Source organism: Melanerpes formicivorus, unplaced genomic scaffold (genome assembly GCF_026170545.1).
Source record: "Melanerpes formicivorus ecotype bairdi unplaced genomic scaffold, bMelFor1.0.p_v2 SCAF_26, whole genome shotgun sequence".
NCBI lineage: Eukaryota > Metazoa > Chordata > Aves > Piciformes > Picidae > Melanerpes > Melanerpes formicivorus.
The window spans coordinates 11,312,061-11,329,118 of record NW_027142378.1 but is presented as its reverse complement, the minus strand read 5'-3'; the positions used below and the strand labels follow the sequence as shown (position 1 = coordinate 11,329,118).

At 44.9% G+C, this 17,058-nt stretch overlaps 2 protein-coding genes across 2 annotated transcripts in view; one reads left to right on the top strand and one right to left on the bottom strand.

Moving 5' to 3' along the window:
* SPDYA (speedy/RINGO cell cycle regulator family member A) overlaps nucleotides 1–11,487 on the bottom strand; it is a 19,929-nt gene extending 8,442 nt beyond the window's left edge. Inside the window, exons 1-3 of the mRNA XM_068153682.1 lie at nucleotides 11,465–11,487; nucleotides 10,176–10,294; nucleotides 6,183–6,306 (exon numbers count right to left, since the gene is read on the bottom strand). The gene's annotated coding sequence lies outside the window, so the exon portion shown is untranslated. The remainder of the gene's footprint in view (nucleotides 1–6,182; nucleotides 6,307–10,175; nucleotides 10,295–11,464) is intronic.
* Nucleotides 11,154–17,058, top strand: EPCAM (epithelial cell adhesion molecule). Its single transcript, XM_068153684.1, has 9 exons — nucleotides 11,154–11,401; nucleotides 11,918–12,022; nucleotides 12,674–12,914; nucleotides 13,265–13,330; nucleotides 14,554–14,617; nucleotides 15,000–15,101; nucleotides 15,258–15,452; nucleotides 15,834–15,875; nucleotides 16,571–17,058. The coding sequence occupies exons 1-9, from the start codon at nucleotides 11,335–11,337 to the stop codon at nucleotides 16,610–16,612; spliced, it is 924 nt and encodes a 307-aa protein (XP_068009785.1). The 5' UTR covers nucleotides 11,154–11,334; the 3' UTR covers nucleotides 16,613–17,058.

Below are 17,058 nucleotides of genomic sequence, written 5' to 3'. Positions count from 1 at the left end.
ATTCTAGGAAGCTGGCAAGAAACTGATTCAGTTTCATTGTTTCCCATTCTACAGGCCAATTCCACGTGCAACTGCTCTCACTTGTTAAGGCAATGAGAAGCCTGTTTGGTCCTTCTTCACCTTTCATTAATAATTTGCAAGAGGCCTTTATTTAGGTGCTTTGAGTTAGCACACTCAGGAAGGTCACCTCGGGTGGCTGGTGGTGCACACGGAGCAAAACCACATCAAATACATGAACTAAGAACATCCCTGTATAGAACAGGCTGAAATCAGGGAACTCAGCAGTGAGGTGCAGATAATACAGTTTACATCAGCTGGGGCAAAAGTCTTGTTTCTGTGAGGCTCTCTGTGCCTACACGTCTTCAGGTTGACTCTGTCAGTACGGGTCAGACCTCCTATGTGTACACAGCCTACTCAATAGTGAATCAGTGCAAGGAGCAGAAAAAGCCTTGATGCTCAGTAATTGGTAAAACATCAGTGTGTTATCAATTCTTTTCAGGTCACAAATCAAAACAAAGCATCATACAAACTACTATTAAGACAAGTACCTATCCTAGCCAAAAGCAGTACAGAAGGTGACAAATGCATATATTTAGACCTGAGGAGGAAGTTCTTTACAATGACAGAGGTGAAATACTGGAACAGGTTGGCCAGAGATGTGGTTGAGGCTCCATCTCTGGAGACACTGAAGGTTAAACTTGATGGGGCCCCGAGCAACCTGATCTAGTTGGTGATGTCCCTGCTCACTGCAGGGTGGTTGGACAAGATGAGCTTCGAGGGTCCCTTCCAGCCTGATGCATCCTGTGAGTCTGTGAATCGCTCTCCATTAAACTGCTCTTTATTTGTCACATAATACTTTTCATCAAAGGGACTCAAAGCCCTCTTCAGCTAATTAGCATTCTTCTGATACCTTTTTTTCCCACACAGAAAAAGGCAGCAGTAAGTTATATGAACTTGCACAGAGCCATCTAAATCATTCAGACTGGTAACAAGCTCCTGTCATGTTTTTGCTCCACTGCAAAACATGAAACTGCAGCAGTAAGTGAGAAGTGGATGCTTGCTTATTCTCTACACCTTCTCATTTGTAGGCCTTTGGTTATCAATAAAAAGGAGCTTACAATGTAGATCTTTATCCACACAATGTTTTCCAGGGTTTCTATGCTTTGTTTTCCCCTTGTAGCTCACACGTTTCAAAGATATTTTTGAGCTGATGGTTCTGTGGCAGGATATTAAAAAACATTTCTTCTTTTCGTTCTCAGAAGTCCATTACAATCACAGGTATTGTGACTCTGTAACTCCTACTGTACTGTCCCATATCTCCCTGGGCCCAGGGCTCTGCTCTTATGCAGACCAGCTGCAGAACCTTGGCTCAGACTCTGAGTAAACTGAAGGTATGAGACAAAGCTGCCGGAAAGCCTGCAGCTTTACTTTTCTTGCCTTGCAGGGCTCTGCAGCCTGAGGTACAGGTGGGGATGACTCAAGGGTGCAACTCTGAAACATCATGGAAAAACACCAACATGGAAAGGTTGACATTTGAACACAGTGACAATAAGGACACAGAACTTCACCTCACTCTAAATCCTCTCTATGATATAGTAGACTTAACGGGTTCTCAAACTGGCTTATCATTAACTCCAGCTTCTAGAAAATTGTTGGACAATTCATGCAAGAGTATCCGGAAGGATGCAGCTTTCTGACTGCCAAGTAGCCTGGCGGACATCAGGGGGCGCTGTGCCACCACCAGCGGGTTAAACTGGTATCATACACTCCATTTCACGTGCACCTGATTCCAAATCCTTCCTGCAAGTGTACATTAAATCAATTCAGCTACTCTTCATCTTCATATCATAGTTTGACCCGATTATTTATTTATATTCACTCATTTAGATATAGATATGGACAGATAGATAGAGATAAGAAGACCTGGGTTTGAAAAACCTGAGGGGCATACAAGATATTTTTTGTCTTGTTTTGCTTTTGGGGTTTGTTTGGGGGGGAGTTTCCCTAAATGCACTGGGATTCCATTCTATCAGATAAAGAGTTGCATAGCTAACCAAGTAGAAAGTTCAAAAAGGCAGCTGCAAAGCAGTTCATTTCCTTTAAAGAAAACACTTTCAAATTTCCAGTGAGTGGGGTGTTTATGAATAGATTCAGAAGCATCACTGAAGAAAAAACACAGGGCTGCTATCATCATAAATTGCATCTAGGATACACATAAATAAATACATGTGCAGTAGGGGGAAAATGCCTTGGGCTTATGATATCTTTTCCAGTGCATCTTTGTTGTTAAGACAGATAAAGAACCATCAGAAGAACACCTGGTATTTCTTTTCACATGAAGTCATGAAGAAGAGCCATTGGGTCTTTTAAATGCAGAACACTGTGCACAGTGAAATACATATTTTTGAATGATCAGAGAGGGTGACATAGGGGGGAAAAGAACAATTCCCTCCTCCCTGTAGAGATGACTCTTGACTTCGGGGGGAAAGCCCAGCCTCTCCATCACAGACGTTCTATGTGAATAAATGCATGGGAGCTGAGAGCTCAGTTCCTACCAACCATAGCCAACCTGAAGCGAAACTTGAACGTGTGGTTAACTCAGAATAAACACTGTAGCAAGTCACACAAGTTCCAGTGAATTCAAAAGGAACAGCTAAACCACCTAAACCCACATCTATCACCAGAAACCTTTTTCTTATGTGGGAGGAGAGGAAGGATTTAGATGAGTTGTGTGAAACAAATAATTACAGAATCACAGTGGCTGGGCTAGGACTAAGCTTAACAGACCGAAGGTGGCTTACCTGTTTGCTACTAGAGGGAGCAAATAAGAACACTGGAATGGCACCTTACAGCTACAAATCCTTGCTTTTGAGAAATGGGACAATATCATTAGGACTACAAATGGTCCAGTGTCACTTCAGTGTAGGTCCCTGATGGATGAATGGCCAGGAAAAGCATTTTTCAGCTTTTTTTTACTTCTAAGCATAATGCAGGGTTTTGTGATAGCCAAGTCCAAGAACTGCTGTAGTTATTCTCTGCTACTGAGAAATTAACAAACTAGAAGGAAAAGAAAAATACTTGCAAATCATGTAGTGAACAAGAAGTACACTGACTAGACTAAGCCAGCAAATGGTAGAAGAATGTGAAGGCTGCCAGCAAGTCCAGTGCATGTTTAAACATGCTGCTTCTGCATACTTCAGAACAGCTGGGTGCTCTGGAACAGCAAATCTACACAAAGTACTGGGGACATAGGCTGGAACTTGCTGTTTAGTGCTACTGTAAATAGACTGATCTATCCTGGATGAACTTCACTAATTCAAAGCAGACAGCTTAAGTCTTGTAAATTTATTTTGAAGGACTGTCACTGCTGTCATTGGTTGTAAATGAACCAAATTAATTGTATCTGAAGAGTTGCAATTACTTTGTTGAATAGATGAGACATTAGGTCTTCACCATCACGTCACAAAATGGCAAGTGGTGAATGATGCATCCCTCAACATCAGTAACTCAGATCTTTGTGGTCATATTTTGCTTCCCTGGAAAAGGAGTTGAACTGTACAGTATCCCTTCAAGTGGTTTCTGAACCTTCTGATGTCATCCACCTTATTCTCTTTTTTAAGCCCCTGGAGACTGAATTTTGCATTGGTATTTAATGGCCATATTTGGTTGTCCCTCAGTTGTGCCTATGCTGTTTCTTCATGCAGAGAGTACTAATAAACAGGACTCCCCTCCACCACCATGACCATGGAGCCATTTGTTCCAGCTGCCAAGAGCACCAGGCTTCCCAAGACACAGGTGCCAAAGCAAAGAGCAGGTGTGTGTCAGCGGTGCCAAGGTGCAGCCAGGGTACTGCGCATGCCTACGGCTGCAGTGAAAAGCACCAACTCTTCAGCTTGTGTTTTTCTCCTCTTTCAGAAACAACTAGCAAACACTAGAAGTCTTCACAACTACAAGGTGGCTGAAACAGGAAAGCATCCAGAATTTTTCTTAAACATATTCCTGTAATCACATTGTCTGAAAGCATTCCATTCACATCTGGTGAGGGACACAAACGCACCACCTCGCATTAGTACACAGGACCATGCAAGACCTGAGCAACTTCATGTGCAGGGAATCTTTTCATCTAAGCAGACTGAAAGTAGAAAACTAATTTTTTCTCCTGAAGGTGAGTTCAGCATTTTTAAAAGCAATAGCCATTTGAGTGGGTGAAGAAGAGTGGCCTTCAAACTCTTAGCTGGCTGGCTTATGGCTCTGTAACTGGGCAAAATGTGGCAATGGCATCAAACCTTTCTCATTCCATTTTCCAGTTCCAGAATTCAGAATGACCTCTCAGTTTACTGGTCACATAATTCACAGCACAGGATATCTGTTTAGTCTGTTTTTACACTGTCAAGCACAATTGAATCTTTGTCCATGACTACACCCCCTATACTATGACAGCACAGTCAGAGTTAACACAGGACAATTTCTCTATTGTCAAGAGCTTTATTTTAATGGCATGGCATTCAGAAGACTCATCCCATGAAAGGATTAATCCACAGTAATGTAACTATAATTTCCAAAGTAAGGGGAAATTATTTTCTTATGCAAACATGGCTCCAATCCCCTCATTCACACTGCAAAGAAAGCAACAGCTTCAAGTTCAGTGGTGGGAAGGCAGGATTTCAAGGACAGCTCTTTGGAAACTAAACCCAAGCAAGGTAACATGTGAGCTGGAAAGAGTCTGGAATTTTCTCTTTTCACAGCCACCCAATGGTCCAGACTCCACACAGTTAAATGAGAGTTGCCACAGTTTGTTAAATATTGAATGCCCCTCCCAAGAGGCAATGGGGTCTATAATTACTCCAGGGCAGGTCAAAAAGCTTTCTTGCTTCTCTGAATTCAGTAATCACAAGTTGTAAAAGTTCTTTAGTTAGAGGTTGAAGCAATAAAATGACGAGCACAGGGGTTGTAAATTAAAGTGCAAAGAGAAACTGATGAACTTTGGGCACAGCTATTGCTAACTGAAAGCATAAGGAAATTTATGAACTAGGGAAGTAGTCACAACACAAAAGCCATCTATTTCAGTGAGCCATGGAACACCTTGCTCTGTTAACCCTGCTCTCTGTTGTCCATCCTGTTTCACTGAATGCTCTTTGTGGGATGAGATTTTTCTGCTCAGCTCATGGGTGTATTTATTCACCTTTGCTTGGGGTATGACTACACACAGGTTAGAGTGAGGCAAGAGTGGGTGGGGATTTCCAGCATGTTTGCTGCTCCATGGAAACTGCCCGCGTGCATGCTGTGACCCTGTTTATGCTGGGGAATAAATGTCTTCTGCTCACAGCTGGGTAGAGCTGTGTCCATAGGTTGTTACTGTGGGTTACCTGACTTGCTTGTAGTGACCTGTATATCTAGACAAGTTCAACATAAGCAAATCTGATGGCAGGTAACTCCAGTTTTTGAAAAAAAGTGCTTAATGTGCCCTCTGATAGCACCAAACAGACATGGGACAGCTGTCTGTCTGTGTAACCATTTCCTTTGCTTCTGCCTACAAAGCAGAGACACTGTCATGCAATAAAACACATGAGAATTATTTAGGATGCCCTCAAAGAGTTTTAAACAAGTCTTCTGACAAAGTTACACCTGCACCTTTATTCCCAGAGAATGGTTAAAAGGACACACAGGCAAAAAAGTATCTTAGATGCTAGAGTTTAAACAACTCTGCAGCTCCTCTTAACAACAATTTGTGAGCTTATGTTTTGCTCTGAGCACTTTCCAAACCCTACTAAACCATTGAGTGTTCTGATGGACCGGCACAGTATGACCTTAAATGGCTAGCCTCCCTGCTATGAAGTAGGCTGGGTAAAGAATCAAGTTTCCTACGTCTAATGCTGCGCATTTGGAGCAACTCTGAATGCTGGCAATGGATGTTCTAAAAAAATGCTGTCAGTGTGAAAGCCACAGAGGTGTATTTTCAGGTAAGCAATGACAAGGATGACAAGCCTGTTCATGACCCCACCCACTGGAGTTAAGACTAAGCCCTAGCAGGGAGGTGAGGATGCCACAACGTATCAGACAGGTTGGTTTCTATGATCCTCAAAGACGCAAATAGAACACACATTAATTGCAGGAGCATTTCTCTCCTGTGGCTACACCCTGTCTACTTTTACAAACCTCTGAACCACCAACCCTTTCTTTACCTCTTAGCAGATACTCTTACTTTCAGATCAGGGGTAATGGCAGCACTCAAAACTTTCCTCATCTCACTTCTTGGTCAGTCTGGAGACCTTGAACTAATTTCCATCTCCAGTGCGGATGACAATTCTGGCAAAAGACACAAACGTAATTACATTTATAAACTGTGTTCTTATTAGGGATTAAAACCAGATCTAGAAACAGGCCCAAACCAAACCAAACAGGTAAACTAGGTTTGTTTGGTTTTATTTTTACAGTGTTGAGAAGTAATTAAAGGCTGAGTCTAGCTGAAAGGCACACGACTGCTTGTTTGTTTTCTTATTGGCTCTGTATTTGACCAGCTCCATATGGCCAAAGCATTTAATTTCTCCACAAGTCCATGTTCAGTGTTCAAATCAATATTACATTGTTTACCTGTTACATTGTGGTTTTTAAACCTGTAAGGGGGGGGGAAAAAAGATATATAGAAGTAACAGGTTTATTAGTTTTGAGTTGCTGCATAGATCAATTCATGAAGGCATGGACTCTTCAGAAACACATCATGGACAAGACCTGGCATAGAATTTGTCAATATTGTCTTCTTCCTCTAGTGCATTCAGGGCTTCAGTCTATGCAGAGTGTGAGGCCTGCAAAAAAAACACCCAAAACCCCAAAAAACAATAAAAAAAAAAGGAACACAAACTTTCTAAAGCTGTCCTAATAACAAAAAGGAGGAAGCCTATAATAATGTCTATTGCCATGTCTACCATCCCAAAAACCTGTTGGCACTTTTGAATGGTTTCTATCTTTGTCAGCCTTAACCAGCTCAAAGTCACCCTGAACTTCCAAAACTTCCTAGTTTTGTTGGTAAAATACTAGCAAGGCTGTGTTTTGCAATCTGCTGTAATATATGACCTAATTTCTAGGGATGAAACTATAGAAATAGAAATAGAATAGAAATAGAAATAGAATAGAAATAGAAATAGAATAGAAATAGAAATAGAATGGAATGGAACGGAACAGAAGAGAAGAGAAGAATAGGTTGTAAAAGACCTTCCTTGCTTATCTTCAGAAGGCTACATCCAAAACTGATCAGCTTTGCAGCCTCTGAAGAAGGTCAGAGCTAGACTGCCAAATACTCCCGTAGTATTGATCACGCTCTCTTCACTCATCTCTCTGATCTGCTGACCAAAGTGTATGTCACAGCCCCACCTTGCATCGTTTCCTGATACTTCGGGAGTGACTCACATCCTTGCAACTTTCCCTGAAAGCAGATTTTGTCCCTTTCCAGTGCCAGGGAACATGAAGTCCACTTATCCCCTTTCCAGGGAAGACCTAGTGAAGACGTGAGAGCAGACCCCAGGATCACACTATCTCTCAGTGACATCAGAAACAGCTGCATTGACCTCCTCGGATCTGATCGACAGCTCACTGCAGTCAGCAGACAATCTCCCGCTGGCGTCATCGGCTCTTCAGTGCTTTACTGAACTGAACTTTATTCTCCCAACAGAATCTGGAGCAAATGTAAATTGCAGAGTGAAAGCTGAAAAAATACAGATCCCAGGAGTTTTCCTAATGTAAGTTTACATATCCTCTAAGGCCTGGTGATCCAAATATTGTTTATTCCTTCTGGTATATGATGGAGCCAGTAATATTCTCTTAGCATTCAAATTATAATTTGTCTGAGCTGTAATTATGCTTTACTAAGTGTAAACTCTATCTAGCCTACACTGCATTGCCTAATCAGCATTCAGCTATCTGATAAGAGAGGGTATCTCCAACACTTGATAAAAATATCCTGCTTACAACCAATAAGCCAAGCCTTACATTTACAGTTCATTGAGGAAAGTTAATACAGAACAATCATTGAACTAGGTCACTTTTTTCCATCATAAGGCTTATATGTCATCACAAAGGGACAAAAAGGGCAATGTTTTCCAACCCCATAGACACCCTAGGTATCTGTAATCAAGCTACTTCGATACTTGAGCCCTCCTGTATTTTCAGCCACGTGTTTGCTCTGATGGCTTTGATTCTACAGAGAAGCTTTTCTCAAAAATAACTTGGAAAGTGAGTAAAATTAACACTGTTGTGAATGGTCACTCATTTCCACTGCATTGCTGAGGAATTACATTGAGTAGAGCAACTCTCTCTGCTTCTGAAATGCTAATAAACCATAATTTCTTCAGATTTGAAAACCTGGGGAAATTAGAGATAAAGGGCTTTTTATTAGCTCCTGCTAATTAGAGCCAAATCAAATGCTGTACCAGGAAAAGCAACAGGACGCACCTATCTTTTCACCCCAGCTAGGGTATGGCATCCTACAGGGTAGAAATTAACAGGGAAAACAATGTCTCACACTAAAAAAAGCCAAATCATGCCATAAAGTGCTTCTTTAGTCCATTAAAATACCCTAAAATCCTTCACAGAATCACAGAATGTTAGGAGTTGGAAGGAAACATCAAGCCCAACTCCCCTGCCAGAGCAGGATCACCTAGAGCAGATCACACAGGAACACATCCAGACAGGTTTTGAGTATCTCCAGAGAGGGAGACTCCACAACCCCCCTGGGCAGCCTGCTCCAGTGTTCTGTCACCCTCAGTGAAAAAATTTTCCCTTGTGTTACACAGAACTTCCTATGCCTCAGCTTCCACCCACTGCCCCTTGTGCTGTCATTGGGCATCACCCAGCAGAGCCTAGCCCCAGCCTCTTGGCACTCACCCTTTACATATTTATAAACAGTAATGAGGTCACCTCTCAGTCTCCTCCACACTAAAGAGCCTCAGCTCCCTCAGTCTCTCCTCCTAAGGAGAGACACTAAGGGCTATGGCTATTTTTGGTGTACTGGCAACAAAGAGCTGCCTGGTACTTGGATATGGTTGAAGAAGCAGTGCTACTTTCAGGAGTAGCCACTGTGAGGTTTCAAAACTGCAGACTTAAGGCTTGGACTTTTAAAACTAGTCACAGAGGCTTCCCCACACAGCACAAGGGCCAGGAGAAGGAGGATTAGCATGTACACAGCCTGTTCTGTTCTTCTACACTAACTTTTTTTTAAGGCAAAAGCCTATCATAAAATTTCTTATCAAAGGTTATGTCGTTCAGCTTCATGGTTTGCTAGCAGGATAACTCCTCTGATCTTGAGCGAACCAGTGCATTTACAACGAAGGTGAGCTTTACATGAGGCAGGCATTTCCGAGCCTACTGACCCTGCTTGCCTCTCTGAAGAATGCCATTGTTTCACAGCAGCAATGTGAGAAGTCTCTATCTGTGACTCTAAATGCTTCCCAATATTTCTCATTACTAAAGATCATACCCTGATTTTGACAAGGCTATCAGAAGAGTAGTCACATACACCTGCAAGAAGAATCAAGATAAATGCTGCAAAAGCCTAATTTGGGCTCTATCAGGAGCAGACCAAACAACAGCCATTAACCTAGGACCGTCTGAGAGAACACCCATCCTGATTTCAGCAGGGCACTCTAGACAACAGCAACTAGAGAACTAAAGGTGCAACACAAACAGAGCTGTGCACAGAGACAAACCACAAAGACGGCTAACCTGCACTGACACTTCAAAGAGTGCAAGGGTTTGAAACAGGTTCATTAACTGAGCTCTGCCTGTACAAAGGCAGCAACTTTTTATTGTGCAGTGAACATGAATGCTGCCAAGAGGAATTGTAGAGTCTTTGGACACACCACTGGTTCCTCCATAAACGCAGGAAGAGACTTAGAGGGCTGTCATTCTGGTTTTCTCCCCTAGTAAAACATCTTGTTTTTCTTGGACACCGCTAGATCTTTCAGAATAATCTATGCATATTCTTTTCCCTTCATCACTAAATCAAAGAAAGACTTCAGAAAATCTTTCCAGTGTACCATGTGTATCTTTTGTCTCCCATTCCTGCATTAACTTTTACATTTTGAAAAGCCTTTTTAAAGCTTGCAGCAGACTTTTCTGTCTCTTTTTTTGGTGTCCCCCCCCCTTTCTCCCTGGTAACCTTGCAGGCCTTCGGCACTACCTACCATTTTGTAGGGTCCCACAAAGCTCTGCTGTTCAGAGACCAAGCACTGGTGACTACACTTTGGCAAACAAGGAAACGCAGGCACTCGCAGCTCCAGAAGCGACTCTCCAGAGGCCTGAGCTAGAGCAATCGAATGTGTGTTTTAAACAACAACACAGCAAAACCTCAACAGAAAGCCTCTTAAGAGTTTATTCTATGCAGATAGGTGTTCTGCTTCTTCTTAAATCAACTGAGGGACCACCAGGGTTCATTTTGAACACCAAGTCCTCGCGGCCTCGTTCCAAGGAGCGCACTGCTGGGAACTGCACGGTGTGAGCACTGTGACTGGCGGTCAGCTTGCCCAGGGCGGGCTGGGAACGCAACCCGGGGCCGCTTGTCCCAAAAGGGGAGAGAAAATACCCCCCAACCGCCCACCTGAGGGAGGGGAGGTGCAAGGCCCCACGGGCACAGGGCCAGGGCAGAGACCTCGGGGTTGGCCACCCCCGACGGAAGCCTCCCTATGGTCCTGGCCCTCTGAAGGTCATCGGCGGGCGCGGGAAGCTCCAAAGCGGGAGAGGAGCCAACTTTGCTCCCCTGTCCCCTGTGTCACCGTGTGGGACAGCCTCCCCACCCCACCCCACAAAGCAAACACACCCAGGACCTTCTCCCGATGACTAAGAGTTTCTCTCCGTGGGGGAGCCGGCCCTGCCTCGCCTGGGCCGCCCCCCATTGCCCCTTGGCAGCCGCATCCCCGCCAGCGCGGGCGGAGCGCCTTCCCGGCCGCTTTCAGCGAGAGCGACCGCGCCTCAGGAAACCCCTGCCTGCCTGCCTGCCTGCCTGCCTCCCTCTTCTGGCCGCTGACTCCCCCCCAGCCCCACGGAAAAGGCTGTATCTGGGCCGGGCTGGGAGCGGTGACCCGCCCTGCCCCAACCAGTTTCGCCCAGGTGCTGGGGGGAGGGGGCGGCGGTTTAACAGCGCCCGGTTTGCCCGGGAGGAGGAGCTGCCACCGCCGCCCCCTGCGCGTCCCAGGTGTAACCGGAGCCGGGCAGGGCGCGGCGCAGCCACCATCACCTGCGGAACCTGTCGGGCGGCTCACATCGGTTGGCCGCCGCGCACGCTAAGCGCCGTCTCCTCGGAGGACTTTTCCTCGGCTTCTCCGTGCCCCGCCGCCAGCCCGAGCCATGAAGCTGCTCAGAGGGGCTGCGCTCCTACTGCTACTCTACACTGTTGTCCGTTCCGTGGAGAGCTGTGAGTACCCCGACCCCTCTGTCCACCTCGAACAGCCTTTCTCCTTCTTTCTCTGGCTCTCACCGGGCTCCTGCGCTCTGGGAGCTCTTGCTGCGGCCACTCTCTGCGCTTTCCTGCGGAGCCCCCCCAGCGGACGACCCGCTCCGCGGCCCAAAATGGCGCCCCCTTGCCGCGGGGGGCGCGAGGCCGCGGGCCGGCGGGGAGCGGCAGCCCCGCGGGCGGGAAGCTGAGGGGGGGAACGGGGGAACGGGGGTCCCTGGTGTCCACACCCTTCCGTCCCCTGCTGGGGGGCTCCGGTAGCCTGTGGGAAGGGTCCTCGGAGAGCTCGAACCTTCTAAAGGAAGCCCTCGCCCTTTTCTAGAGAAGGGCGGGTGGCGAGGTGGGAAGCCGGCTCCGTCCGGTGAGAAGTGGCTTTGTCTCTCCTCCCCGCCCAGCGGAGCAGCGGCTGGCCGTGCCCTGGGGTGTGTGTCTGGTTCCCCGAGGGCAGCCGTGCTCATGGCCTCGCTTCTCTTCCAGCGTGCATCTGCGAGAAGAACAAGCGTGTGACCAATTGCAGGGAGGCCAGCGGCGTGTGCTGGTGCGACTCGATCGGCACTGGCGTGTCCGTCAACTGCGCTACTCGTAAGTAAACCCCTGCCGCGCCGGCTCTGGCTGCGCTCTCTGCGGGGTAAGCTCCAGGGACTGTGTGGAGCCAGAGCAGTGAGCTCCCGGTAAATAATGGTGGCAAGGAAAGAAAGCTTCTTCCTGGCCTTCCAAATGAACTGGCGATGGGAGATAGGCGTTCGGGATTCCTCCAGTTCAAATTGCATAGATGCTTATGGGTTGGACTTGGTGATCCCGAGGGGCTGTTCCAACCTGAGTGTTTCTGTGGTTGTACAGATACAGGCTCCCCCACTCTATTTAATACTCAGTTTCTAAAGGCAAGGATCTGTCAAAGATTAATTGTTTTGTTTCCTTGTAAGTGGATGCCATGACCGTTCCTACAAAGTCAGAGGCAACAGAGCCTCGTCTGAACGCCTTACTCTTGGTTTGAGCTCAGCTGAGCTGTGAATCATCCCCTTGCTGCTAGAAATGAAAGTGCCCGGACTTCCTCCCTGTTTTTCTTAAGAAGCTAATCCATCCCAGTTGCGCTGACTTTAGGCACCACCTACGTGTTGGACACCTGCTCCTCCACCTGTAATGGCTTCCAGTCTGGCTGCGCCTTGTCTTCTTATAGACTTAAAACCTGCGTGGTTCGCTGCTACCGTAACGTGGCTTTGTGGTTGTTTTCAGTGACCTCAAAATGCCTGTTGATGAAAGCAGAAATGGCACACACAAAATCGGGTCGTCGTGAGAAGCCAAAGGATGCATTTGAAGATACCGACGGCCTTTATGATCCCGAGTGTGAAAACGATGGTGTGTTCAAGGCAAAGCAGTGCAACGGAACCACCTGTTGGTGTGTCAATACGGCTGGTGTTAGGAGAACGGACAAACAAGATGCAGACCTGAAGTGCAACCAGTTAGTCAGAACAATGTAAGTCTTTCAGTAGGGTGTGCTGTGACATGAAAGCATACCTGTGTTTGGTTCTGGGTAGTGAAGGATTTAGCTGCATGAAAGATGCAGTGGGGATAAGTGAAGACAGAGGAATAAGCACTTGGTAACTGCTGTATTTCCTGTGATGTTATTCTTTGTTATTACTATTTTTTAATATGGAAACAAGGACATGTTGAAGGGTTTTGGAGAGAGGGGGCTTAGCTTGTTGTTCTCTTGCTGCTCTGTGGTGTTTTTTGTAGCTGTTTTTTTTTCCTCTGGGGTTAGTTTTTTAGAATTAATTATGTGTGTGTGCTTTTAAGAATATTCATTGTGCTTGCTTGTTGCTTCAGGTGGATCATCATTGAAATGAAACATGCTGAAAGAAACTCTCCTCTGAGCCCTGAATCTTTAGACAAGTAAGTGATGATAGTGAGCCCTCGTGGCAATGGCTGCGTGCACTACAGGATACTTAGTGTATCCCTAAATTGCTCACAAGCATTGTCAAACTCGTGAACTCATTTGTAAGGCATCTTAGAAGTGACCTACAGATCCTTCATAAAGATAATTTAGTTTGTGTTGGAATTATTTGCTAATGAGATGTACTTCCACTTGAAATGAAGTGCCACTTTTCTTTTTAATCAAGTCATTGCACTGAAGAAAATGAAAGAGATGAAGGTAAAACTGCCCCCAAAGTAAACTGTCAAAGATAGCAGAGCATAGAAGCAACAGGAGGGAACAGTTTGGGCCAAAAAAATATCCTGCTTCTCTCACAAAGGTCATATAGGAGAGAAACCATACTTGTAGTGATTAGCTTCCCCTGCCCACAGAACATGAGCTGCTCAGCTCCTTTTCTGAACTCTCAGACCTGTGTAAACGCTTCTCTCTCTGAGGCTGCAGTAGTGTATATGTTTCTTTTTCAGTAAGTGCATTTTTACTCTTAGGAATTAACACAGCTCTGGTATAATTCAATAATGACAACCTAAAGGGTTTGGTTGGGATGGAGTTAATTTTATTGGTAGCAGTTGGTATGGTGCTGTATTTTAGACTGCTGACCAAAACAGGATTGGTAAGTCGTCAGCGTCTCAGCTCTTGCTGCAGAGTGCTTACACAATGTTGAGGCCTTCTCAAACTCTCCCTCTGCTGCCCCAGTTGTGTGGGCTGGGGACAGAGCAGATACAGCTGACCCAAATTGACCAGAGAGGTGTCAGAATCTGTATAATATGTCCAGCAATGCATCTAGGGATGTGGGGCAATTTTTCCCAGCTAGGCATTGCTTTGGGATTGGCTGGGTGTCCATCTGGTCTTCGTGAGCCACTGCTTCTGCATCACTTAGAAATTTTTTCGTTCCCACCATCTAACCCTTTCACTTCCAAGGCTGTTTTTATCTTGACCCGTGACAGATTGTGTTGCTGTTTTGTTTGTTGGTTTTTTTTCATGCCTTTGCCCTTCTAATTCTCATCCTGCTCCTGTTTAAGGGTGAAGGGACTAGGTGAGGGTTTAGTTGCCAGCTGGGATCAACCCACTGCAGAGAAACTACAGGGGGGAAAAAAACCCTGATTTGTGTGGTTGTCCTTGCTGCTGAAAACAGATGTGTAAAACAGCACTCCTTTTAACAGCTGTGACTTTAATGTCCTTACAGGTTCTTCAAGGACATCATTACCAAACGTTACCAGCTGAGCGGCCGCTATATCGCTAAAGTTCAGGTAAGAGCCACAGCCTTTTTAGTGAAGGAGCAGATCTTTGTTGTGAGTAACTTGGAGAACTTTTTCACTAGTGCAGTACAGCATGAGGCTTGCTAGAAGCTCTCAAAAGTGTGACACTTATGGAGCAGCTAGCAAACAGCTGTAGCTGAGCTGAAGCACTGAAATTTCACAGCCTCTCAGTCTTTAGATGAATTCTTACTTCATTAAAAAAAAAAAGGAATTTGAATATTTGTAAACAATTATTTTGAGAACAGATACCACAAAGTCGATGCAGGGTGTGAGTTTACAAGTTGGATCACAATATTTCACTGTGTATTGGACAGTTCTATTTAAACTAGCCCCTTCTTAATACCATACTAATGCTATTTTCTGTTTTTTCCAGTATGAAAACCCGTACATCACTATTAATTTGAAGCAAAATTCCACAGAGAAATCTGCAGGAGATGTGGATATAGCTGATGTGGCCTACTACTTTGAGAAAGATGTAAGTGTGTCCTGGGTAAAGTTTGTCAAAGAGTAGATGTGTGTCATTACAGGGCATTGAGTAGCCTTAACTGCGTACAGGCTGAAGCAAGATGAATTTTTGCAGTGCATATTATGGTGTAAAACTGCGAATCTCTCTTTTCCTATCTGCTCCTAGGTAAAAGGTGACTCCCTCTTCCAAAATAACAATCTAAACATGAGCATTGATAACGAAGCCCTGCTTTTTGAGAGGACAGTGGTCTACTACGTTGATGAAATACCACCAGAGTTTTCCATGAAGTCCCTGACTCCTGGCGTCATTGCTGTCATTGTAGTAGTAGTAATAGCAATAATTGCTGCTATTGTTGTTCTGGTAAGTTCTAACAGTGCTGCTAAGAAGAATAGGGAACAATGTAGTCTGGGAAATAACATACCAGGGTAACTAGACTCTGACATATTCCTCTCTGAAGTGCTGCCTTTTTTTGAGAGGGGGGAAAGGTGATGCTTCAGGTTTAAACTGAAGGGTATTGCATGGAAAATGAAATTATGAGGAAAAGCTCACTGGGGTGAAAAGTGGCTTTCTTGCCTCCTGGTGTAAAGTTGAGAGTGATGGACAGCTTCTTGAGTACCTTGCTTTGGAAGGATGGGGAAGGGACAGGTTCAAGTTCAGAGTCTTAAATTCACAAGTGGATCAAGTTACATGGAAGTCAAGGCTTAAACAAAATCTCTCAATTGCTCCCTCCTTCTCTTACAGGTCTTAACAAGAAGGAGGAAAGGGAAGTACGTGAAAGCAGAGGTAATTAATTTCTGTTTATGGTGTACGTGGGGAGGAGGTTGGCCAGAATTCAGGAGCACCTAAGCGTGCTGTAGGTTAAAAGCTTGCTTAGGGTGCTTCAGATATGGGTTCAAGGAGACCAAAAATACTCAAATTTTGTAACTAATCGTTATCTGTGTAGTTCACCACACTCATTCTACACCAGTTTCAAAAGCAGCTGGTGATCTGCTGCTGTTCCCAGGGTTGGGAGGCAGTGCCAAGGGCAAGTACTATCTTTACATATCTATAGCAAGGGCTATACAATCCACAGGAAACACTGAGAATCCCTTTCTCTCATGAAGACCTTTACTTGAGATATCTGCATGGAGCTTGCAGTTCCTTTTGAAGAGCTGGTTTCCAATGGAGTAGTAACAAATGGTTCTAGTACGTGGTACTTCACTCCACATTTGTAAAGCAATCCAAAGGATGTTTTAGCTGAACAGAAAAATCTGCTCCCTGCAGGCACCCTAAGGAGTGCTGGTTTGGTTTGCATTGTTTTAAACAGGGAGGGAAGAAATAGCTCTAAGTGTTACAGTGGTCTTGGCATGATTCTTTCTGTTGGTGATGCATCAAATCCCTTTGCTAATGAAAATCCAGGATAAGTCCCACCGACTTCTCAGTTGTTTTGTTGCAAAGCAGCACAAATGTTGATCTCCCTCTGCCTCCTCCCCCTCCAGGTAAAGGAAATGAACGAAATGCATAGAGGACTGAATGCTTAACTAAATCAGCTGAAGACAGAGTAAGAGTCAACCAAGAAGACAACAGAAACTATTGGAGGCATGGATGTTTAACTCTAGAAAGAGTCCTTCTAACAGCCAAGACTGGTAACTGTGCTACTACTTACACTGTTTGTCGGGAGTTAAATCTTAAGCACCCCATCTTACTCAAGTCAACCTTTTAACTATTGCTCCCCAGTTTTATTTTTTGGGTTTTTTTATGATGATGAAACGAGTTAACAACTGCTGTTACTAGGGTTATGGAGCATAGAAGCTCAAATGGCTATTTTACCTTTGTGGGAGGTCCATTAAAGTAATGATTTGTTTTGCAGCTGTGTAAGGAGGCTGTGGCCTGTGTAACTGAACTGTTTTTATGGCTGTCTGTATATAGTTGAAGTTGCTGTAACTTTTTTTTTTATGACTTGAATTAATAAAACTTGGAAACAGGC

Bases quoted from the DNA above. Each gene is read 5' to 3' on its own strand.
- EPCAM (XM_068153684.1), top strand. From the start codon at position 11,335: ATGAAGCTGCTCAGAGGGGCTGCGCTCCTACTGCTACTCTACACTGTT. The intron at 11,402-11,917 runs GTGAGTACCCCG...CTTCTCTTCCAG, and splicing joins TGTCCGTTCCGTGGAGAGCT to CGTGCATCTGCGAGAAGAAC. The intron at 15,453-15,833 runs GTAAGTTCTAAC...CTTCTCTTACAG, and splicing joins TTGCTGCTATTGTTGTTCTG to GTCTTAACAAGAAGGAGGAA.